Source organism: Vipera berus, assembly GCF_964194415.1.
Source record: "Vipera berus genome assembly, chromosome: 4".
Classification (NCBI taxonomy): Eukaryota; Metazoa; Chordata; class Lepidosauria; order Squamata; family Viperidae; genus Vipera; species Vipera berus.
The window spans coordinates 121,710,336-121,735,513 of NC_138206.1; the positions used below are offsets into that span (position 1 = coordinate 121,710,336).

Sequence of the window (25,178 nt, forward strand, 5' to 3'; positions counted from 1 at the left end):
ACGAAAACACGGAATTGTGTATTTGGCACACCTGTGCGAGAGAAGACAGATTGATTCTTTTCATAACGTCGGGGAATGTCTTCTGTATTTATTAATGGGTTTATGTCACTAGAATCGTTGAATCAACTGGTTCTGTAGCATCCCTCCCCCCCCAAAAAAAATAATAATTCTGCGAAGTCTTGAGAAGAGTACTTCAGGATACATACAGGTAGTCCTTGACTTATAACCACAGTTCAGCCCAAAATTTCTGTTGCTAAGCGAGACATTTGTTAAGGGAAATTTCCCCCCTTTTGTTACGACCTTCCTTGCCACAATTGTTTCAGGAATCACTGCAGCTGTTTAGTTCATAACACAGATGTTAAGCGGATCCGGCTTTCCCCCATGGACTTTGCTTGTTCGAAGGTCACAAAAGGGGGTCACGTGATCCCTCTGGGACTCTGCGACCGTCATACATGTGAGTCAGTTGCCAACTGTCCGAATATCAGAATCCATTTATATCACATTCATAAATGTATGTTTAAAACATTATCCCCCCCTGGATTCTGCCATCTCCCGAGGAAGGAGGAGCGGATGTGGATTCAGCCTGCCTTAGGTTATTTCAAAGACCAAGGGAAACCTTTTGAACTGGGGGAACAAAGGGGAGGGTTAGGGAAGGAGGCATCTGGCCTGTGTCTCCATTTGAATCTGTAAAGGAAGAAGGCAATAACCATAAAGATCTGAAGTTCCCTTTTTCCCACGAAAGGGATGACATGAAGTAAAATGATGGGGGGCTGACCAAATGGGGTTGAGGGAAGGGGGGGTTGAACCAGGAACTGTTTATAAAGTTTCAATCTGTAAAACAATACCAGGTCCTGTCTTGTATTTCCACAACCAAACATGTCCTAGTAAAAATTCCTTTTGGACTAGAACTGACTCCAAGAGTTTTTGTTTTCCTAAGATGTGGATTGGGGTGGGTCGTGACAGTGAATTTTGATCCCATGACCACGAGGATGGTGCAGTGGTCGTAAGTTTGAACAAGGGTCTTGAGTTGCTAATTTTTTTCAGTGCCGATTTAACTTCAAACGGTCACTGAACGAACTGCTGCTAAGTCGAGGACTGCCTGTATTTTGCAGAACCAAAAAACTCTCTCTTTTTTTGTGGGACTTGGTGCTAATTTGGGTCTCCTTCTGTTCTAGAAAAACTCTCCCTGGAAGGAATCGTGGTCCAGCGGGCAGAATGCCGACCGGCAGCCAACGAAAGTTACATGAAACTGAAAAGGTGAGGCTCCCCTTTTTGGGGATGGCGCGATGGGTGGGTGGGTGGATGGATCGATAGAGATAGAACAGAGAGGATGGGTGGATGGGCAGGCAGAGGGTAGATAGAGAGATGGAGAGATGAGAGAGAGAGAGAGAGAGAGAGAGAGAAATGGAGAGGAGAGAGAATAGGTGGATGGGTGGATGGATTGAGATAGATAGATAGATAGATAGATAGATAGATAGATAGATAGATAGATAGATAGATAGATAGATAGATAGATAGATAGATAGACAGACAGACAGACAGACAGACAGACAGATAGATAGACAGACAGACAGACAGACAGACAGATGAGAGAAAGAGAAATGGAGAGAAGAGAGAATAGGTGGATGGGTGGATGGATGGATTGAGATAGATAGATGATAGATAGATAGATAGATAGATAGATAGATAGATAGATAGATAGATAGATAGATAGATAGAATAGAGGATAGATAGAATAGAGAGGATGGGTGGATGGATAGATAGAGAGGATAGGATAGATAGAAAGAACAGAGAATAAGTGGATGGGTGGATAAATAGATAGGATAGATAGAATAGAGAGGATAGGTGGATGGATGGGTGGGTGGATGGATAGAAAGATAGATAGAGATAGGATAGATAAGATAGATAGAAAGAGAATAGAGAGAATAGGTGGATGGGTGGATAGATAGATAGATAGATAGATATAGATAGATAGATAGATAGATAGATAGATAGATAGATAGATAGATAGATAGATAGATAGATAGATAGATAGACAGACAGACAGACAGACAGATAGACCTTTATTGTCATTTTTTTACTGTGGGCACAGTGGCACCCATTAAAAATGAAATTTAGTTGCTTGCTCTCAAAGTGTACACATATATAACGCACATTTAAACGTACTATATACAACATACGTATAGACCTACAGCCTTACATATAAGCAGCGTGCGCACGGTCAAAAGGTTGCTAAACGAATGGTGATAAGTGGAGGACTGCCTGTCACTCAACGGGACGACGTGAGGAGACTCCGCATGGGCCTGATCCTGACCTTGCAGGGCTAATGTATCCCACAAGACCAAAAGCCCCCTCAAGGGGGATTCACTTTAACAACGGTGGCAAGAAAGGCCATAAAATGGGGCAAAACTCCACTTAACCAGTGTCTCACTTAACCACAAAAATTTGGGGCTCCATTGCGGTTATAAGTTGAGGACTTATTGTTAGAAGTCCTTATATTGTTTCTGAAAAGAAATAGAGAAAAAAAGGAGAATCTTGCTGTTTAAAGTTTAAAGCTCCATTTTCGAGTGTCTGGTTTTTTAAAAGAGATTTCCATTTAAAAGTTATATTTTCAAGAAGAAAGGTCTGAAAATTAAAGGCTCCAGAAGCTTTGTAGTTCGATCGTGAGAGCTTCACGAAAGACGTGGAATTCATTAGTCCTTTTTCCAAGCTGCCCTATACCAGGAACCACTTACTTCAAAGTTCTTCCGAGGAGGTAAAGATCCTTTTCATCTGAGCATGAAAGAAAATTTAAAAAAAAAACCCTGGAGAAGACTCATTTTAGCAGATTTCTCCACGTGAACTCCTAGCGGTAGAGGTGCTGCAAAATAAAACGATTGGCTTTCCTTTAAATCAGAGCACCTGGAGCGATTGCAGAGAGGAATTTTTATTCGTCCCCAGGAACCTTCGTGTTGTCTTCTCCAGTCCACAACCACCGATACGCCTTCCAAAATCTAACTCGGATCCCCGGGCTTCTCGGTTGAAGATGGAGCAACGGCTGGCCTCTGCCCGTATTCTCTGGAGTTATCCCAAAGGCAACCGGACTTTGTTTTTCCTCAAAGAGGTTTTGCTTCTCATCCGAGATGATTCTTCGCTTCTGACTGAAGAATGGAAGGGTTTAGATTCCTTGCAGTCCTCTTCTTGTTTGCACTCCCTCTGAGAGTTGTGGAGGCCACTTAGAGGTTTTGGGATGAGAAGCGAAACCCCCAAGCTCAGAGAGCACAGAGCTCCCTCCCTCTTTCCACAAACCTCACCCCCTCCCAACACTGATGATGGTCCCTAGTTGGGACGTGAAATGTCTGCCAGGAAACCCCCAAGCTCAGAGAGCACCAAGGACCCCACAGTCCTCCTCCTCCTCCTCTCTGCAAACTCCTCTCCATTCTAGTACTAATGATGCTACCTAGTTGGGTCATGAAATGCCTGCAAGAAAACCACCAAGCTCAGAGAGCACCAAGGACCTTCAATCCTCCTCCTCCTCCTCCTCCTCCTCCTCCTCCTCCTCCTCCTCCTCCTCCTCCTCCTCCTCCTCCTCCTCTCTGCAAACTCCATTCCAGCACTGATGATGTTCCGTAGTTGGGTCATGAAATGTCTGCAAGGAGACTGCCCGGCTCAGAGAGCACCAAGGACCCCACAGCCCTTCCTCCTCCTCCTCCTCCTCCTCCTCCTCCCTTCTAGCACTGATGATGTTCCCTAGTTGGGTCATGAAACGTCTGCAAGAAATCAACAAGCTCAGAGAGCACCAAGGACCCCACAGTCCTCTTCCTCCTCCTCCTCCTCCTCTTCTTCCTCCTCCTCCTCCTCCTCCTCCTCCTCTCCCCCTCCCCCCTTCTCCTCCTCTCTGCAAACTCCTCTCCCTTGTAGCCCTGATGATGTTCCCTACTTGGGTCACGAAGCTTCTGCAGGGAAACCACCCAGCTCAGAGAGCACCCGGGACCCCACGGTTCAGCCCTGAGCTACAGATCTTCTCCTCCTCCATCGGTGTGACCAAATCCTACTGTTTTCATTTGGCTTCTGCCTAGTTTCTTCCTCTGAACTACTAGAGGGTTTGAAGTCCACAAGTCATCGAAGGGCCAAGTTGGAAGACCCCTGGACTAGTCCATTGTCGCTAACCAAGACAGTTAATTTGGCCACCTCTGCTAGTTCAGTCCACTTTAAATCGAGGCTGCCGTCTTTTCTTGACCTGCTGGGTGAGCGGAAGGCTAGTCCTCATGAGCCTCGGGCAAGGTCCGTGGATGGAGAAGGGGAAGGATTGGGCGAGATGTCGGGACATCTCCTGGCGCCAACTCACCCAGTTCTGGCATTTCTGAAAGGGGAAGAGGGAGCAGTTCCAACTTCCACCGAAGAAGAACCGGGAAATCCTCAGCTTCAGAAGGAGTCCCGCTGCTGGTAGCTCCAGGGTTCCGTGGGAAATCAGAGAGAGCCAGGTGCTGCCTCCCTCCCTCTCCTTTTCCCTGAACGAGACGCTTTTCAGGGTCTGTAGCACGCTCTTTGTGGCCCTGGTCCATTTCTCTCTCTCTCTTTTCCTTCCTTCCTCTTCCTCTTCCTCTCTCTCTCTCTGTCTCTCCTTCCCTCCCTCCCTCCCTCCCTCCCTCCCTCTCTCCCTTCCTTCCTTCCTTCTTCTTTCTTTCTCCCTCCCTCCCTTTTTCTCTTCTTTTCTCCCTTCCTTCCTCTTTCTCTCTCCCTCCCTCCCTTCCTTTTTCTCTTCTTTTCTCCCTTCCTTCCTTCCTTCCTTCCTTCCTTCCTTTCTTTCTTTTCCTTCCTTCCTTCCTCCCTCCCTCCCTCCCTCCCTTCCTTTTTTCCTTCCTTCCTTCCTTCCTTCCTTCCTTCCTTCCTTCCTTCCTTCCTTCCTTCCTTCCTTCCTTCCTTCCTTCCTTCCTCTCTCCCCCTCCCTCCCTTCCTTTTTCTCTTCTTTCTTTCTTTCTTTCTTTCTTTCTTTCTTTCTTTCTTTCTTTCTTTCTTTCTTTCTCTTTCTTTCTTTCTTTCTTTCTTTCTTTCTTTCTTTCTTTCTTTCTTTCTTTCTTTCTTTCTTTCTTTCTTTCTTTTTCTTTCTCTTTCCTTGCTTCTTGCCTCCTCTCTCACCTTCCTTCCTTCCTCCTTCCTTCCTTTCTCTCTTTTTCTATATTTCCTCCCTCCTTCCATTTCCCTCCCTTATCGCGCACTAGGAACCTGGCAGCCCTTCCCTCTCCTGTTGTGAGGGATTTATGGACACCCCACCCCAGTTGTGAGAAAACGTAACTAGTCTTCCTAAAACCCGTGGAAGGACTCTACACACCGTCTCAGGCTGTTGAGAATTCACGAGCCCGCCAGCTTCGTGCTTTGAGAAGGCAGAGGGAGCAGGGAGAGTGGCAGATGGGGATGGATTGAATGGACTCTGTGTGTGTGTGTGTGTGTGTGTGTGTGTGTGTGTGTGTATTGCAGGGAAAGGGGCTTGATTTATGCTGAATGCCTGAATTTGCAGCCTCCCACCCAAGCAGCAGCAAAGATGGATTTGGGGAGAGATAGTCGTAAACAAGTTAGACAATGCAGAGCAGCATCGAACAAATGCTGGTAGTTTGTACACATATCTTTAATGGTAGTGTTAACGAAACACGGTTAACACCTTCGGGGCATTGTTGGGGCACCCATTGTGTCTTCCTTTGGACTTTTTCTCCTGGTGGCATGTTTGTATCTTTGTCTTCCTTTCCCCCCAAAAAAACCCCCTTTTTACTTTCCCTAGCAGGAAAATCAGAACACTAGTTGTCGTTTTAAGATTACCAACAAAGGAGAATATATTTGTAGCCCAGAGTTGAAATGTGGGGTCCTTGTTGCTCTCTGAGCTTGGTGGCCTTTTTGCAGACCTTTCATGACCCAACTAGGCAACATCATCGGTGCTTTGAGTAACGAGACACCTGCAAGAAAGCAGCCAAGCTCAGAGATCACCAAGGACCCATTTTAAGACTGCAGACAGGAAGTAAATTTCCAAGCAATTCCTGAAGGTGGCTTTCTTGCAGACGTTTCATTACCAAACTAGGTAACATCATCCGTGCTGGAAGGCAGCAAAAGGTTTGCTGCTTTTCTCTTCTCGCTAGCTAGCTTGGACAAGGAGCCCACGAGATACCGCAACACGTTGCGATTCCATTCCCCGTTCGGCAAAATAGATATTTCTCAACCCTAGCCTTATTGCATCTTGGAAGAGTTAATGCTGCAAGATTTATCGTTCCTTAATTAAAAACTGTCATCTTCCTGTAGCTGATGCAACGTTTTTTTTTATCCCTACACCGCTATTTTTACATCAGCTAACATCAATATTATTCTCGATTTTTTAATAATTTTTTTTTTAATTTGGACGGATGCTGTTGCTAGTTCCTAGTGCAAAATTAGGTGTTCTTCGAAGTTTTTCAGGTGGAGATTTAATTGGGTTCTTTCCCCCCCCCCCCACACACACACCAAAACACACTCCTAGCATTGTTCAATCCTATTCTAGCTTTATGCCTCATGCCGTGCTAGCAGATGTCTGTTATCATTTTAATGAAAGTCAGGAAAATATGAGCGTTTAATGACTCACCGCTCAATCTGGACGGTGCGTGAGACGCTGGCTTAGAAGCCTCTCTCTTGGAGGAGGTGTAAAGGACATCATGCTTTTAGAAGCCTGGTGCTTTATGACATAAATAAGTCCCTTTTGTGCTTCTCCCGAGGAAGAAATATTCCAGATTTTATGGGCTAAGAAGGTCCCTTAGGGGATAGTTAAAACGCCTGCATCGCACTTTTGAATGCTTCATTGGAAGCTCGGTCCAGAATTGGCAAAAACCATGCACAGGCAGGTAGTCCTCCACTTAACGACCGTTTTCTGTCGTTGAGCGAGACTTTTGTGCAGTGCGTCTTGCCCCGTTTGCACAACCTTTCTTGCCGTAGCTGGTAAACTAATCGCTGCCGTTGATAAGTTAGCCACACGGCCGTTAAGCTTCCCCGTTGACTTGTCAGAAAGTCGCGTAAGGGGTTCCCCTGACTTTGTGGGCGCTGCAGCCGTCATAACTACGAGTGAATTCTGCTCACGTGGCCCTGAGGAGGCTGCAAAGGTCGTAACTCTGAGAAATGGTCATAGGTGCTGTTGTAACTTTTTTTTTTAATTCCATTTATATCCCGCCCTTCTCCGAAGACTCAGGGCGGCTTACACGCTTAGCAGTAGCCTTCATTCTATGTATATGCCTGCTTATTAGGGCTTTCACACACACACCCAAGCGGCATTATTACAAAGTCAGCTTATTGCCCCCAACAATCTGGGTCCTCATTTTACCTACCTGGGAAGGATGGAAGGCTGAGTCAACCTTGAGCCTGGTGGGACTCGAACCTGCACTAATTGCAGGCAGCTGCTGTTACTTAAGGAGGCATTAGCCCACTGCTCCACCAAGGCTGGTCTCCTGCTTGGGCAGGGGGTGGACTAGAAGACCGCTGAGGTCCCTTCCCACTCTGTGATTATGAAACTTACCAAGGAGAGAAGCAACCTAGAAGTTTGCCAGGAGCGAGAAAAATTAACCAGCGGAACGCCTTCCCTCCAGAAGTTGTGAATGCTCCAACACTGGAAGTTGTTAAGGAGAGATTGGACAAAATATTTCTCCAAAATGGTGTAGGGCCTCCTGCTTGGGTTGGACTGGATGACCTCCAAGGTCCCTCCCAGCTCTGTTGTTCTGATTACAGAGTTGATGAGACACAAGTTGAAGTCTGGGTCTGCCAGGGGATTGGGTCTTTCTGCTTGTGATCATTGTGTGAATTGCACAGGTTTAACTCATCCTTCAGTACTCCCTCAACTTGAGAGAGCAGCGCTGCAACAAGCTGTGCATCCACCCACTCACCTACATGAAAATAAATAAATAAATAAATAAAATAAATAACCGGCTACAAGTCAGATATCAGGAAATTGCAACACCTCCACACCAACCAGCCCATATAATTGCAGGCTCGTTGACTTCAAGGATCCCATTCCCCAAGTTAAATCAGCGTGAACTGATTTGAAAGCAGAAAAGACGAACCGAGACTCGTCAGGGGACTGAAGCTTCAGTTCTTGCTTATTAAATATTTTATTTTATTTTATTTTTATTTTTAATCCCATTTATATCCCGCCCTTCTCCGAAGACTCAGGGCGGCTTACGATCTAAGAAGCACAAACCAATGTGCTTAGCAGTAGCCTTCATTCTATGTATATGCCTGCTTATTAGGGCTTTCGCCCCCCCCCCAAGCGGCATTATTACAAAGTCAGCTTATTGCCCCCAACAATCTGGGGGTGAAGACTTTTTTTTTTTAAAAAAAAAATCAGTTTATCAATGCGTATTGCCTAGTAATTTCCAGAACAGAATGTCCCTGGATTGAATTTTAAAACTGTTTTTTTTTTGGGGGGGGGGTGCATTTTGATCTCTTCCAAAATATTTTTTTAATGCAGCTAAATCAACGTGTTTAAACATTTCCATGGTCTGGACCAGGGGTCCTCAAACGTGGCCACTTTAAGACTGGTGGACTTCAACTCCCAGAATTCCCCAGCCATGCTTTTTATGACTTTCTGACAAGCAAAGTCAGTGGGGAAGCCAGACTCACTTAACAGGGTGCTACTAACTTAAGAATGGCAGTGATTCGCTTAGTGACAGGAAGGCAAGGAAGGTTGCAAAGAAAAGGAGAAATTTCGCTTAACAAATATCTCGCTTAACAACCATTCGCTTCTCGACTGCGGCAAGAAAGATCGTAAAACGGGGCAAACCAAATGTCTCAGCAGCATAAATTTGGGGCTACATTGTGGTCGTAAGTGGGAGGACTTACCTGTATTCTTACTTGTGTTGCTGTGACTTTTAACTAGGCCTGATGGTATTTCATAGGGCAACAGTGCCTTGGTAAGGCCACACCTGGAATCCTGCACTCAATTTTGGTCACCAGGATGTAAAAAAGATGTTGAGACTCTAGAAAGAGTCCAGAGAAGAGCAACAAAGATGATCAGGGGACTGGAGGCTAAAACGTATAAAGAACAATTGCTGGAATTGGGTATGTCTAGTTTGATGAAGAGAAGGACTAAAAGTGACATGATAGCAGCCTTCCAATATCTCAGGGGCTGCCCCAAAGTAGAGGGAGTCAAGCTATTCTCCAAAGCGCCTGAAGGCAGGACAAGAAGCAACGGATGGAAACTAGTCAAGGACAGAAGCAACCTGGAATTAAGGAGAAACTTCCTGACAGTTAGAACAATTAACCAGTGGAACAACCTGCCTCCAGAAGCGGTGACTGCTCCAACGCTGGAAGTTTTTAAGAAGAGACTGGACAGCCATTTGTCTGAAATGATGTAGGGTTTCCTGCCTGAGCAGGGGGTTGGACTAGATGACCTCCAAGGTCCTTTCCAACTTTATTATTATTAGTTTTTGAACCCAGGTCTACCTGCAACGGGCTGACTTACAGAATGGGGTCCAAAATCCCGGAGTTTGTTACTTCTGAAATTTGGGGACCTTCATTCGAACCGCCTTGCAGGGACCCAACCAGGCCTTTCCACAACTTTCTCGGTGGCTGAGCAAAACAGTCTAACCGGCAATTTGAAGAAGCGGAGGAGGCATTGGAGACAGCTAATTCTCTCCTTTGAAAACCTGAATCATTTTTCCAAGAATTTACCTTCGCCCTTCAGAAAACACCTGATTGTTTTTCTCGGCGGCTTCTTTCTGAGCTGTCTTTCATGATCCATCCGTTGTGGTACACAGTGGCAGGTTCGGGTGGGGTGGGGGAAAAGATTCTTTTACATCTTAAATTCTTTTAATGTTTGTTTTTCTGCACAGAAACTGGGACATTTCCTCCCCACCCCCCAAGAACTTAACTTTTCCGAACTAGCTTTGCTGGGACTCACATATGGCTTGTTTGACAACATTATGTCGGATGAGTGCGGGGCGGGAAGAGTTTCCTTAGGCAGGTTTGTGTATACAAAAATGAGGGGGAACCCCCCCCATGTTGGTAGCTAAGGTTTGTTATAGAATAGAATAGAGCTGGAAGGGAGCCTGGAGGTCTTCTAGTCCAGCCCCCTACTCAGGCAGGAGAACCTATATCGTCTCAGACAAGTGACCATCTAGCCTCTTCTTCAAAACCTCCAGTGACGGAGCGCCCACCATTTCTGGTGGCAAGCTGTTCCACTGGCTAATTGTCCTCACTGTCAGGAAGTTTCTCCTTAATTCCAGGTTGCTTCTCTCTTTGATCAGCTTCCAACCGTTCTTTCTCGTCCTTCCCTCTGGTGCTCTGGTGGACAACCTGACCCCTTCTGCCTTGTGGCAGACCCTCAGATAGTGGAAGACTGCTATCAATACTCCTAAATGTCTTGATGACCTTACTCTACCAAAACCAAGCAATTTTCCCCCCTTCTTCTGCTCAAGCATGTCCAATTCTTGGACAAGTCCTCGACACGTCTACTTGCCTGGACAAATCCCTGCAGGATTTTTGGCAAGCTTTTTAGAGGTGGTTTGCCCTGGTCTCCTTCCTAGGGATGTGTGATGGAATGTGCACCTGTCTCTCTCTCTCTCTCTCTCTCTCTCTCTCTCTCTCTCTCTCTCTCTCTCTCTCTCTGTGTGTGTGTGTGTGTGTGTTGGATTTGGCCAACTTAGAGAGCCTTTTCATAAGGAGCCCTGAATTAAAAGATTGTGCAGTTCCTGCTGGATGGGGAGAGGGGAAGAAGAGGATTAGGCTAGCCACACCCTGGACTCTTTCGGGATATATCTAAATTGGGAAACACCGAGACAGGTAGGCAGGCGGTCTTAAGCAGGGAATTAGCCTTGCATCCTTGTGCAGCTACAAGACGTCCAGAACTGACACCCCCCCCACACACACACACACCACCAGCTCCACAGAGCCTTATCTTTCCATTCCCAAGAGGAGGCGAGCAGCCTGGGAAGATTCTCGTATTATAGGTGGAATGCAATAAAGTAGTTAGCTTGAAAACTCTCCCAAGTGTGGATCTGGCTGCTTTGCACCTGACAATCTAGTAGGTTAGAAAGTTATTGCTTTAGTTTGGCAAGATTTTGTCTCTGAAACGTCTGTGGAGCTTCTCCGTCCTCCAGGTCACGGTCGTCCCAAAGGTGCCTTTTTTCAGGAGGCAACTGGACTTTCTGTTTTTTTTCTTTGAAGAGGTTTCGCTTCTCACCCCAGAAGCTTCTTCAGCTTTGACGGGATGGTGGGGAATTCTGTCTCTTAGGCGCGAGCAAAGAAAGGACCGGTCTTGAGTGGACCTCCTCTCTTGGCTTGGGCCTGACCGGCTAAGAGTAATGACTGGCTGGAGGTCATCCAGATGGCTTTGCGCCTAAGGCAGAACTAGAACTCGCCCTCGCCCAGTTTCCAGTCTGATGCCTAAACCACTAGACCAGGGGTAGGCAACCTGGGCTCTTTTATGACTCGTGGACTTCAACTCCCAGAATTCCTGAGCCAGCATGGCTCAGCTTGGAAAGTCTCCCTTTCCCCTCAGCGCGCCTGGCTCAGGAATTCTGGGAGTTGAAGTCCACGAGTCGTAAAAGAGCCAAGGTTGCCTACCCCTGAATTAGGGCAATAGACTTCAACTCCCAGAATTCCTGAGCCAGCGTGGGGGAACTATGGCCCCTTCATGACTGGTGGACTTCAACTCCCAGAATTCCTGAGCCAGCCATGCTGAGGGAAAAGGGAGAGGTTTCCAAAGCTGAGCCACGCTGGCTTAGGAATTCTGGGAGTTGAAGTCCACGAGTCGTAAAAGAGGCAAGGTGGCCTTCCCCTGCGCTAGACCAAACTAGCCCCTTCAGCTTTTCCTTTGCCACTGTCATTAACAACGTGAGTGAGCAGCAGTCCACCATTGCAGCGTTGCCACAATTTCTGTGGCAACATCTGTCATCTAAGAGTTGACTAGAAGGAAGAAATGCTGTATACCTCTGGAGATTCTCAAGTCCTCCACATCGAGTTGTCCCAAAGATGCTTTTTGAAAAAGCAGCTGGACTTCCTTTGCTTTTTTCCTTGAAGACGTTTCGCTTCTCGCCCAAGAAGCTTCGTCAGGACTGAAGACATTTTCGCTTCTCGTCCAGCCAAGAAGCTTCTTCAGTGCCTTTTGAAAAAACACCTTTGGGAAATACGGCACTAAGACATACTAGGGGAGCTCGCAGTCCCCGTGTCCCCATGTTGACAGTGCAAGAGAAGATGATGTTGGAAGGGACCTTGGAGGTCATCTAGTCCAACCCCCTGCTCAGGCAGGAAACTTATACCATTTCAGACAAATGGCTGTCCAGTCTCTTCTGGAAAGCCTCCCAGTGTTGGAGGATTCACAGCTTCCGGAGGCAGGTTGTTCCACTGGTTCATTGTTCTCACTATCAGGAAGTTTCTCCTTAGTTCCAGGTTGATTCTCTCCTTGAATCTGAATGATTCTTAACAATTTCCACACTGTAAAGTGACCACCACTTTGTTCCCTATGTCTCGAAGAGAGATTTTGTCCCACACGTTTCTCTGTTGCTTCCACTGAATTGTTCATCAGTAAGAAATTAATCTTCCTGTCTAATAACTGCCTCAGATTTGTTTCGTGATGCCTTCTCCCCAGACAAAGGCCTCCGAGGTCTAATCCAAAAAAGTTACTTTACTTTGACAAACTTGCTCTTTATCCGCATCCTTTCACAGACGATTTTTAACTAATCACAAACGGAAGGATGCAGCGTAGTCCTTAATTAATTCTTGATCTCCTCTCTGATTTTTTTCCATTTCCTTCTTCAGGCTGCAGATAGAAGAATCCTCTAAACCAGTTAGCTGGACGGTGCAGCTGGACAAGGCGGTGACCACCAATTACAAGCCCGTGTCTAATCATCAGTACAACGTGAGTCGCTTTTCACCTTTTTTACTCTGGCTCTTCAACTCAGACAGGTTGCCGGATATGATCGTTCAGCATCGCACACCACTTAGTAAGGGTGTTGTATGGATGGACGTCAGGGGTGCCCAACCGGGGGCGCGAGAGGCGATATTCCAGGCGGTGCAAAAACTAGAGTTTTCAAAATTATAGCGTATATGCATAACTCGTTGCCGTTATTTCGAACTTTTGTAAGGGGTGTGAGAATCTATCAGAAGCGCTCTAGGGGTGCGGCGTATAGAAAAGGTTGGGAGCTGCTGGTGTGTGAGTGAGTGTGTGTGTGTGTGTGTGTGTGTGTGTGTGTAATATATGTGTGTGTGTATAATATATGTCTGGATGTTAAATTTATTGGCCGCTCATCTTACCATAGAGTAACTCTGGGCGGCTTACGGTTACATCTTAGTTAAAACATAAAATGTTGAAATGAAACCTTACAGCCAAAGAGACATGGGGAGAGGGAAGGGAGGGGAGTTGCAAAAAAAACAACCGAGCTTGGAGAGCACCAAAGACCCCACAGTTCTCCTCCTCCTCAACTCCTTTCTAGCACTGATGATGTTACCTAGTTGGGTAATGAAACGTCTGCAAGAAACAGCTGAGCTCAGAGAGCATCAAGGACCCCACAGTTGAACCCCGAGCTACAGATATATTCCCCTCTGTTGCCACATTAAAATTGGTTTGTTGGCTGAAGAGTGCTTTTGAATGTCACATCAATTCATTGCGTTGAATTGCTTTATGGGATAAATAAAAACCTTTTTTTTAAAAAATTAAACCCAGTTCTATCAAAATACCCTAAAAATCCCTCTTCGCGCTACCATAAAAACGAAAGGGAGCTTGATTATTTCTCTCTCCGCTGTTAAACGCAACGCTCCCCAACTAGTTTGAAAATACGTATTTTTGTTGTTGCTGTCATTTCAATGAATAGATTGACTACGAAAAGAAGAAAAAAGAGGACGGGAAGCGGGCCCGGGCTGAAAAGCAGCAGGTGTTGGACATGCTCTTCTCCGCTTTTGAGAAACACCAGTATTACAATATTAAAGACTTGGTGGATATAACTAAACAGCCCGTGGTAAGTCAATCCTAAAAATAAAATGTGAGCTGAAACCACAAATAGCTTTATTGGGTACAGTCCCAGAAGACATAAAGGAAAAGCATCACGGTTTGTGCTGACAGTTGCGAGAACAAATTATGCACAGTGTTGGAAAAGAGGAATCGTAGAGTTGCATAGAAACCTTGGGCTGGATGGGACCTCTGAAGTCTTCTAGTCCACCCCACCCCCCTGCCCAAGTCAGAAGACTTTATTCCAACTGTTTCCAGTCTCTTCTGGAAAGCCTCCCAGTGTTGGAGCATTCACCACCTCTGGAGGCAGGTTGTTCCACTGGTTAATTGTTCTAACTGTCAGGAAGTTTCTCCTTAGTTCCAGGTTGCTTCTCTCCTGGATGAGTTTCCATCCGTTGCTTCTTGTCCTGCCTTCGGGCGCTTTGGAGAATAGGGCGACCCCCCTCTTCTTTGTGGTAGCCCCTCACGTATCAGAACACCTCTATCATGTCACCCCTCACCCTTCTCTTCTCTAGACTAGACAAACTCAGTTCCTGCAGCCGTTCTTCGTGTCTTTTAGCCTCCAGGCCTCGTGTAAAAGCATATTGCAGTAATCCAGTTGAGCTGAGCTGGCCAGTCCAGGATCAAACACAACTGGCACACAAGACAAATCTGTGCAAACCAACCTCCCCACCCCCAGTACTTGCTTTTTAAGCAGGAGCCACGGGTCTAGGACAGGGGTGGGGAACTTTGGCTCTTTTATGATTCGTGGACTTCAACTCCCAGAATTCCTGAGCCACCCCTGTCCCCACCCTGACCTCCACTGTCTCCCAGAGTGTGCCCAAATTCACGTTCGTTGCACTGATGACACCATCTAACCATCTTCTCCTCCTCTGCCATCTCCTTCTCCTTCGGCCTTCCATCTTTCCCAACATCAGGGTCCTCTCCAAGGAGTCCTCCTCTGGTGGCCAAAGTGTTTGAGCTTCACCTTCAGTCCCTGTCCTTACAAAGGATGGTCAGGGTTGGTTTCCTTCAAGGTTGACCAATTGGACCTCCTTGCAGCCCAAGGGACTCTTCAGAGTCTTCTCCAGCACCACAATTCTTTGGTGCTCAGCTTTCCTCGCGGTCCAGCTCTCTCAGCTATACATGGTTGTGGTTCAGTTGCTGGGCCATGCCTGACTCTACACAACCCCATGGACCACAGCATGCCGGGCCTCCCCTCGACCTCCGCTGTCTTCTGGAGTTTGCCCAACTTCACGTTCACCGTGTCAGTTACACCATCTAACCATCTCTCCTCCTCCGTCGTCTTCCTTCTCCTTCAGCCTTCCATCTTTCCCAACACCTGGCTCTTCTCCATTGAATCCTCTCTTCTCATTTGGTGGCCAAAGTATTTGAGCTTCAGCTTTGGTCTCCGTCCTTCCAAAGGACGCTCAGGATTGGTTTCCTTTGGGGCTGACCGACTGGGCCTTCTTGCAGACTCTCAAGAGCCTTTGCCCACTCCCCAATTTGGAAGCATCTGTAGATGACAGTTCCCCACGTAATATTGTTGTCGTGCTAAATTTCATCACCACCACTTAAAACAGTTGGAACAAAGAGATCTCTACGGCGAGTTATTCTGCAGTTACCTTCAGTGGAGTAGGCTTAATTACGCTGTGTATTTTGAATCAGCCCCCTTGATTCTCCCACGTCGAAGGGTCCGGAGTTGTGGCTGTTGAGGAACCCGTTGCCATAAATTGAAATGTTTCCCCTGCAGCGGTGAGCCAGTTGCTCTAGAACAGAGGACTCCAACCTTTTGGGCACCAGGGACCCTTTGGTTCCGTGGAGAGAGGTTTTTTTCTGTGGACTGGAAGGTGCGTGGTTTTGTGTGCTGCATGCATCTCGCAGGTGTTACTTTGTGTGTTTGTGCGGACTGGTTGCTGGCATGTCGAGGCCCGGTACTGGTCCACGGCCCGGGGTTTTGGGGACCCCTGGACTAGATGATCGCTTAGGACAGAGGTCCCCAACCTTTTGGGCACCAGGGGCCGGTTCCGTGGGGAGAGGTTTTTCCGCGGACCGGAGGGTGCGTGGTTTTGTGTGCTGTCTGCATCCCAAGGATGGGGATTTGCTTGTTTGTGCGGACCGGTTGCTGGCATGCCGCAGCCCGGACCGGGGGTTGGGGACCCCTGCTGTAGAGAAGGCAAATTGTAGATACTTGTTTTATTCCTCCATGCCGCCTCGCCTCTGGCGGCTGCTGTTCTAACTCCTTCGCCTCCTACAAAATAAGTAGCTGACTAATTGTTTTGTTTCTCCGTGACAGATATTGATTTTGCTCCTCTCGTTAGAAAGGCAAGAAAAATAGGAGAAGATCCACCCAGGAGCCGGTGTGGGAGGCTTCTAATGGATAGAGAAAGCCGAACATTCATTTCGAAGGATAAACAGAGACAAAAACTAATCAAAGTCTGCCCAATTTCCCACCTGTCTCTCTTTCCAACTGACGCTTCGGAAGGACGCGAGCCGTCGCCGGCACCTTGCGGGGCTTGGCAGGCAGAATTTTACGCGTTGTGTAGTGGGGGTAATCCCCCCAGCTTACGGCCACAGTTGGGCCCAGTTGCTAAGCGAACAGAATTTGTTGCCTTGGGTTTCGCCCCATTTTACGACCTTTTTGGCCGCTGTTGTTAAAGCGAATTGCTGCAGTTGTTAAGTTAGTAACCCGGTTGTTAAGCGGATCCAGTTTGCCCCGTGGACTTTGCTCGTCAGAAGGTCGCAAAAAGGGGATCACGCCACACACACCTGCGCGTGCGCACACGCACACACACACACACCCCAGGACACTGTGACCGTCACCAATGTGAATCGGTTGTCAAGCGCCCAAAGGTCAATCACCCTGGGGGTGCTGCAGCGGTCGTAAGTGCAAAAAGGGGTGCCGTTGTAACTTTGGTCACTAAACGAACCGTTGTAAGCCGAGGACTGCTTGCATGCAGTATCCAGCGGACGTCTTCAGAGGTTCTTAGGGTCCGCCCTTCAGCCAGGAGTTGAGTTTAAGGTGTGGCTGCGTTGTCGGAAATGCTCAACGCTTCTTTCCGTGGGGTTGCGTGAGAGAAGCCGAGCTGCGAGAAATCTTGGACTATAACAGTATGATCTGCGTGACCCCCAACCCCTGGATAGAAATAGCTCCTGCCTGCTAAAACCCTCCAAAATACACCCAAACACACACACACACACACACACACACACACACACACCCCGCTGTTTGGCTTCCGGGGCGGAGGACATTGCTGTCCTGCTCTTGTCCCTCTGCGGCAGGCACCGTCCCTTCTAATATCTGTAGTAACTGATGAAGGATGCTGAGAAGGCAGTTTGCGCGGGGCGGTTGAAGGCAAGAAGGATCACACTGAAGTTGTGTCGCTGGTGTAACCTTGGATTGTTTGGCCGGGGGGGGGGAGTGTTACTTGTTGCACTTGAGGACCTTCTCATCAGGCTTCTGATGTCCCTGCATGAGCTGTGCAGTCTGGAATTGCCATCCTAGATTCTCCACGCTTTTGATAGGAACCCGTGCGAGACCGTTCCTTCATCCTTCCATGTTCTTCTGCCTTCATCATCCGTGGTCTTTGAGATCATGGATGTCTCCTCCTCCTCCTCCTCCTCCTCCTGATGATGTTCCCTAGTTGGGTCACGAAACATTTGCAAGGAAACCACCAGACTCATAGCACACGGAGGGCCCCACATTCTCCTCTTCCCACAAAGGCAGCCCATCCTCTTTTTTTCTTTCTAAGTCAACTGAGCCTTGACCCATTAGTTGGAAGGTGGCGTACATCTAAACAAGCGATAAGCACAGGCCTACTTGTTAAGTATCTCTCTTACTTAAAGCACCCAGTTGCAGCTCCCAACATCTTGAAATTGGAACGTTCCTCCTCTGGAAAGTACATTTTCTTCTAACTATAATTTTTTTTCCTGCTTGGCGAGACCAGGCAAGTGAAATGTCCTTTAATTAATGTCCTTTAATTAATCAGTTCCTCTTAATTACTGGTTTCGTCACATTGTTTCTGTCTTTCCTTTTCTTCCCTAATGGCAAAAGCCTGTTTGACTGCAGAAGAAAACCGAACTGGAGGAAGGCAGTCATTACAGAGCACTAGAGAGAGAGGGGGGGTGGGGGGGGGAGAGAGAAAGAGGGACAGAGGGAGAGGGAGGGGGAAAGAGAGGGAGGGAGGGAGAGGGAAAGAAGAGAAGGAGGGAGATAGGAAGAGGGAGAAAGAGAGAAAGAAAAAAGGGATGCAGGGAGAGGGAGGGGGAAAGAGAGAGAGGGAAGGAGGAAGAGGAAGAGAAAGAAGAGAGAGGGAGGGAGGAAAAGGGAGAGAGAGAGAGAAAGAGAGGGAGGGAGGGAGGGAGGAAGAAAGAGGGAGAGTCTATTTCCAGGCCAAGAATCTATGAGAATCAGTCGTTCCCAGCTGTGCTGAAATCAGAATAACAGGATAGCAGAGTTGGGAGGGACCGAGGAGGCCTTCTGGTCCAACCCCCCCACCCCACCCCCATGCAGGAGACCCTCGAGCACTCTGGCTGTCCAGTCTCTTCTTAAAGACCTTATTAGCCTTCTTTTTTTTAAAAAATGGAGAAAATAGTAGAGCTTCCTGCAATGGAGTTGCTTTGGGAATATCATAGAGTCATAGAAACATGGGGTTGGAAGTCCTGTCCTGTTATTCCATCATGGACAAATGATGGGACAAATGTCCAGTCTGTTCTTGAAAACCTCCAGTGTTGGAGCATCCACAGCTTCTGAAGGCAGGTAGTTCCACTGGTTAATTGTTCTAACTGTCAGGAAGTTCCTCCTTAGTTCCAGGTTGCTTCTCTCCTTGACTAGTTTCCATGCGTTGCTTCTTCTCCTGCCTTCGGGTGCTTTGGAGAATAGGTAGACCCCCCCCTTCTTTGTGGTGGACTAGCTGTAGTATTCTCTTGGCCGTAGGTTTTGCTTTGAGTATCATAGCCCAGTTTGGCCTTGCTCCACTCAGGAAAAAACCCAATTAAACATTCCAAGTTGGAAAAGGACAAGGATGCCCGGACAGGTCCAATCTCCTTTGAGAAGATCCTCAGTCATCCAGGTCACAGTTATCCCAAAAGTGCTTTTTTTCAGGACTTTGTTTTTCCTTCAAAGATGCTTCCTTTCTCATCCAAGAAGCTTCTTCAGCTCTGACCGGAGGGTGGGGAAGGGAAGGATTTATACTCCTTGCAGACCGCTGGTCATTTGCCTCCTTTTAGAGAGTCATTGAGGCCACTTGGAGGTTTATCTGCGTCCTCAGAGGTCACCTGAATGGTGCAAATGGGTGTGGAGCCTTCTTGCAACAGTCCCCAGAAGGCTCCACCCCCACTTGCACCACTTAGGTGACCCCTGAGGACACAGGTAATCAATCCTCCAAGTGGCCTCAACGACTCTCTAAAAAATTGCAAATGACCAGCGGTCTGCAAGGAGTATAAATCCTTCCCTTCCCCACCATCCGGTCAGAGCTGAAGAAGCTTCTGGGATGAGAAGCGAGACGTCTTCAAAGCATAATAAGAAAGTCCAGTTGCTGGTTCTTGACCAACAAATGTATTGTTTTGGACTGATGTGGTAAGTTGCTGCCCCCTTGTGGGGAGTTGATGCTCTACTGTATGATTAATATTTGGGGAGCTGACACCCAGAATCCCCCATCTTAAGCGTTAGCTGCTTTGAATCTACAGCTATTTTGGAAACGTGTAGAACAGGGGTCTTCAAACGTGGCCTTTTCACAACTTGTGGACTTCAACTCCCAGAATTCCTCAGCCAGTAGAGGGAATGCTTGCAAGGAAGATCCAACTATCTTCCATGAAGCCAGATATTAAAGAGATTTATCTCTGGCTTAATCATCACCACCATCATCATCATTTTAGCCATTGTCTATCCACTGTAGGATGAAGGCCTCTGGCTTCGTAGCAACAATTCTATTCTCATTATTATTTTTTAGAAAAATAGAGCTGGTTCCCATTAAAAATTGGGCAAACGTGATGGGTTTATTGTTATTTTTTTTCTTTAAAAAATTAAAGAGATATTTTTAATTTTGTCGGTTTTAATTTGAAAAGAGAAGCAACCTATTAATAAGGAGAAATTTTCTGAGAGTGAGAACAATTAACCATTGGAACAGCCTTCCTCCAGAAGCTGTGGGTGCTTCATCCGTGGAGGTTTTTAAGAAAAGACTGGACCGTCACCTGTCTGAAATGGTATAGGGTCTCCTGCTTGGGCTGGGGGGTTGGACTAGATGACCTCCAAGGTCCCTTCCAACTATGTTATTCTGCAATTTCTAATGCAGAGATAGATAGATGGATGGATAGATAGATATAGGTGACAGATAGATAGGATAGTGATGATAGATAGATAGATAGATAGATAGATAGATAGATAGATAGATAGATAGATAGATAGATAGATAGATGATAGATATGTTAGATAGGATAGTGATGATAGATAGAATTTAGAATAACAGAGTTGAAAGTGACCTTGGAGGTCTTCTAGTCCAACCCCCTGCTCAGGCAGGTAACCCTGTACCATTTCAGACAAATGCCTGTCTTCTTAAAAGCCTCCAGTGATGGAGCATTCACAGCTTCTGGAGGCAGTTTGTTCCACTGTTTAATTGTTCTCACTGTCAGGAAATTTCTCCTTAGTTCCAGGTTGTTTTCCTCCTTGATTAGTTTCCATCCTTTGCTTCTTGTCCTGCCCTCTGGTGTTTTGAAAACCACATTGCTCAACATTGAATTCTGAGGGAGAAGAAAAATGAATTAACCTCCTCCTTCAACTTGGTGTAAATGTATTCTCTGAAGGGAGATTGTCCTTGGTCTGGAATAGGGGATCGGTTGGCTTCAACGTAATGACGTCCCGTGTTCATACCACGTTCAGTCAGTCTCTCTGCTTTCTTTCAGATCTATTTAAAGGAAATTTTGAGAGAAATAGGCATCTACAATTTTAAGGGGCCACACAAAAGTACTTGGGAACTTAAGCCGGAATACAGGCATTATCAAAATGAAGATAAAAGCGATTAGCAACCAGGAAGCCTCATCAACTTTGAAAGCGGGAGAAAACTTCATCATTAAAAGAGTAAGCTTTTGTAATCAGCCCTGTCTTCATTGCTTAAAAGATTTTCCTGGAATGCTATCTAACTTTTTAGTGGTATGTTTATTGCATACAAATTATTTATAGAATAAACATGTATTTGGGTTTTTAATGTATGGCCTTTTCTTGTAATTTCTTGCATTTTATAAAAATATAACCATGTTAATAAATGGAGTAGAAGTTTTATTTAATCCTGGGCTGGTATTAGGATCAGCCTCTTGAGTCAGCCCATATATAGAACAATAGAGAAATCTGAAAATACTTTAAAGACAAATACATTTATTTTAAAAATTATTTACCTTCTGGGATCCAGGTTGTACTTGTCTTTTGGTTCCAAATGACACAGCTACACTTTTGAAAACTGTTCTCCAAGAACATGTCATGTCATGGTGAATAGCCTTTACATGCTTATCAGAATAATTAGAAGTTGGACATATTTTCAATTGGCCATAAATGGGTTTTAATAAAATGAGCCACGTAGAAGAAACTTTATATTTTAGGCACATAGCTGATAGTGAAAAGAAGGAAAAAAATAACCGAATTAAAAGCGAAAATTCTGGACATAATCTAAGGTTCTGTTTCCATTGAGAACGCAAATCAGCTGGCGTTTCTCTTGCAGCCTTCAAAATTAGTTCTGGAAGGTTGATGAAACTTAGAACATAATACATAGAATAACAGAGTGGGAAGGGACACCAGAGGTCTTCTAGTCCAACCCCCTGCTTAAGCGGGAAACCGTATACCAGGGGTGTCAAACTCGCAACGTCACCTGATGTGTCATGACCTATCGTGACTTTTCCCTCATTATCGGCAACGGGGTGGGCGCGGTTTCAGCACGACGCATCCAGCCCGTGGGCCGGCAGTTTGACACCCCATTTCAGACAACTTTCAATACTGCTGGCAGAAAAACCTCATAGAAACAGTCCTGAAAGGACTTGGGAGTCCAATTTGACGTACTTCTGAAATCCCCCCCCCCGCCAAATGTGAATTAAAATGGGGAACATAAAGCAGAAAAATTGCTCCCTCTGACAGTAACGTTACAATGCATTTTCTCTGATTCTAAAACTTACTGTCGAGTAATTTTGTTGATCTATACCATTTCAGACAAATGGTTGTCCAATCTCTCCTTGAAAGTCTTCAGTGATGGAGCAGCCACAACTTCTGGAGGCAAGCGGTTCCACCGGTTGATTGCTGACACCGTTAGGAAAATTCTCCTCAGTTCTAGGTTGCTTCTCTCCTTCTTTAACTTCAAAAGCAGGTGTGATGTACAAAGGGATAGGGCATATCTTAGAGATACTGTTGGACGTCTTCCATCTGGGTTATCAGCACAGATGTGTTGTGGCCTTTCAAGCTCTGGTTTTGCACCAGAATCTTGGGATTAACCAAGATGTAGAATCCGGGTAAACTTTGCAGAACATAGATGTTCCAGAGTGAACCAGTCAGAATTTAGCCTTGAGCATTGATTGGCCAAAAGTTCACTTGGAAAGAACCTCTGTATCTATGCCAGAACATCCATGCTGGAAGTTACATAAGTGAAATAAATAAAAAGAAGAAGAAGTTCACATTCCTACAAAGTTGTAACCACCACTTTTGGGTTACAAAAAAGTTGAATCAGGTAAGGAAAAAGACCCAACAGATTGTTAGGTATTCTATCATTTTGAAACTGGTTATCCCAAAGGGGCTTTTTTCACGAGGCAACTGGACTAGAACAGAACAGAACAGAATAGAGCTGGAAGGGACCCTGGAGGTCTTCTAGTCCAGCCCCCTGCTCAAGCAGGAGAACCTATACTGTCTCAGTCACAAGATTGTCCAGTCTCTTTATAAAAACTTTCAGTGATGCAGCGCCCACGATTTCTGGTGGCTAGCTCTTCCACTGGTTCATTGTCCTCACTGTCAGAAAGTTTCTCCTTAATTCCAGGTTGCTTCTCTCCTTGATCAGCTTCCAGCCCCTCAGATACTGGAACGCTGCTATCATGTCTCCCTTATTTCTTCTTTTCTTTAGACTAGCCCACAGGTCTGCAACCCGCGGCTCCAGAGCCGCATGCAGCTCTTTCAGCCGTCTCCTGCGGCTCCCAGTCCTCTGCCATGTGCAGTCCAAAAAAAAAAAAAAGTGGGACTAAAAAAGTTCAACCAATCAATTCAAATATGCAGGGTAGGTGCATATCTCGCCTTGGCTCCACTCTTCAGTCAAACCCTGTTCTGCGCATGTACGCGCATGTGCACACATTTTTTGCGGCTCCCAGTTTTTCCTTTTGTGAGGGAGCCAGTTCCGAGTGGCTCTTTCACTGTTTCAGGTTGCTGACCCCTGGACTAGCCAGACCCAAGTCCTGCAGCCGTTCTTTGTATATTTTAGCCTCCAGGCCTTGGATCATCTTAGTTGCTCTTTTCTAAACTTTTTCCCAAACTCTCAACATCTTTTTTGTGATATGGTGACCAAAATTGGCTGCAGTATTCCAGGTGTGGCCTTACTATAGGGCTTTGTAAAGCGGTACTAATACTTTACATGTTCTTGATTCTATGTCTCTGTTTATACAAGCCAGGATTGTATTGGCTTTTTGGGCTGCTGCTGCACACGGCTGGCTCACGGTCAAGTGATGGTCCACTAGGACTCCACGGTCCCTCCCACAGTTGATGTTTTTGAGTCAGGTCTCGCCCAATCTGTATTTGTGCCTTTGGTTTTTCCTGCCTAAGTGTAAGACTTTGCATTTCTCCACGTTGAAACTCGTTTTGTTGGACAGGGCCCATTGTTCAAGTTTGTGAAGATCTTTTTGGATCCCGGGTTGGTCTTCTGGGGTGTTGGCTACTCCTGACAGGTGGGTGCCATCTGCGAATTTGATGAGTTCTCCTTCAATTCCCTCATCTAAATCATTTATGAAGATATTGAAGAGTTTACTGGGCCTAAGACGGATCCTTGTGGTACCCCACTGCTTACTTCTCTCCATGTGGATGTAGTGCCATTGAGGACTACTCGTTGAGTACGGTTTGTCAGCCAGCTACAGATCCACCTGGTGGTGATGTTGTCTATTCCACCTTTTCCTAGCTTACCAAGGAGTAGGTTGTGGTCTACTTTGTCAAATGCCTTACTGAAATCTAGGTATACTACGTTTCACTGGTCTACTAGTTTAGTCCCTTTATCGAAGAATGAGATCAGATTGGTCTGGCCCGGTCTGTTTTTAACAAACCCGTGCTGGCTGCTAGTTATAACGTTCTTTGCTTCTAGTTGCTCGCAGATCTGTTTTTTGATGATCTTTTCTTGGATCTTTCCAGGTATTGATGTTAAACTGATTGGTCTGTATTTCCTGGGTTGTTTCCCCCCCCCTTTCTTGAAGATGGGGACCACATCAGCCCTTTTCCAATCCTCGGGCACTTCCCTGGTGCTCCAGGATTTATGGAGGATGTGGTGCAACGGTTCTGAGATAACCTCTGTGTTAGGCATATGGTGTTAGCCTACAATGTTGGGTTGAAAATATATTAACCATAATGCTATGTCTTTAAGAAGTTAATTGGCCTGTTGTTGTTGTTGTTGTTAGTTGCGAAGTCGTGTCCGACCCATCGCAACCCTATGGACAACATTCCTCCAGGCCTTCCTGTCCTCTACCATCTTCTGGAGTCCATCTAAGCTCACGCCTACTGCTTCAGTGACTCCATCCAGCCACCTCATTCTCTGTCGTCCCCTTCTTCTATTGCCCTCAATCTTTCCCAGCATTAGGCTCTTCTCCAGTGAGTCCTTCCTTCTCATTAGGTGGCCAAAGTATTTGAGTTTTAGCTTCAGTAATTGGCCTATGGGTGTGTAAGTGTTCTCATGGCCATAAGAGGAAGCTAGGAACGTAGCTTCTCTCTCTCTCTCTGAATTCACTGATCTCTACTACTGTTTTTGCTCTGCTGTTGGTTTACTACTGTTGTAAACCTGAACTGTGTATTGACCTCTGGACTGGTAAGAAGACTTTGTAGTTTGGATTACTCCTTGGACTGTTGCTATTGTTTATGACTTGGACTGTTTATTTTTGACTGTGCATTTTTGTTTTTACACCACCCTCAAAAGTAAAATACAGCTCTTTCAGAACTCTGGGATGTCATCTGTCGGGTCCCAGTGATTTATATTCTTCAAGGCCAGATAGGTGTTCTCTTACCATTCTCTTGCTTATTTTGATTTTTTGTTTCTAGTTTGTCTTTTGCAGTGTGGGG

General features: G+C 46.1%; 1 protein-coding gene across 1 annotated transcript in view; it reads left to right on the forward strand.

Moving 5' to 3' along the window:
* Positions 1–22,047, forward strand: part of GTF2F2 (general transcription factor IIF subunit 2) — a 68,426-nt gene extending 46,379 nt beyond the window's left edge. Inside the window, exons 6-9 of the mRNA XM_081328024.1 lie at positions 1,176–1,257; positions 12,742–12,841; positions 13,794–13,937; positions 20,807–22,047. Coding sequence (XP_081184150.1) covers positions 1,176–1,257; positions 12,742–12,841; positions 13,794–13,937; positions 20,807–20,926 — 446 coding nt within the window. The 3' untranslated portion in view covers positions 20,927–22,047. The remainder of the gene's footprint in view (positions 1–1,175; positions 1,258–12,741; positions 12,842–13,793; positions 13,938–20,806) is intronic.
* The last annotated feature ends 3,131 nt before the right edge of the window (positions 22,048–25,178 follow it).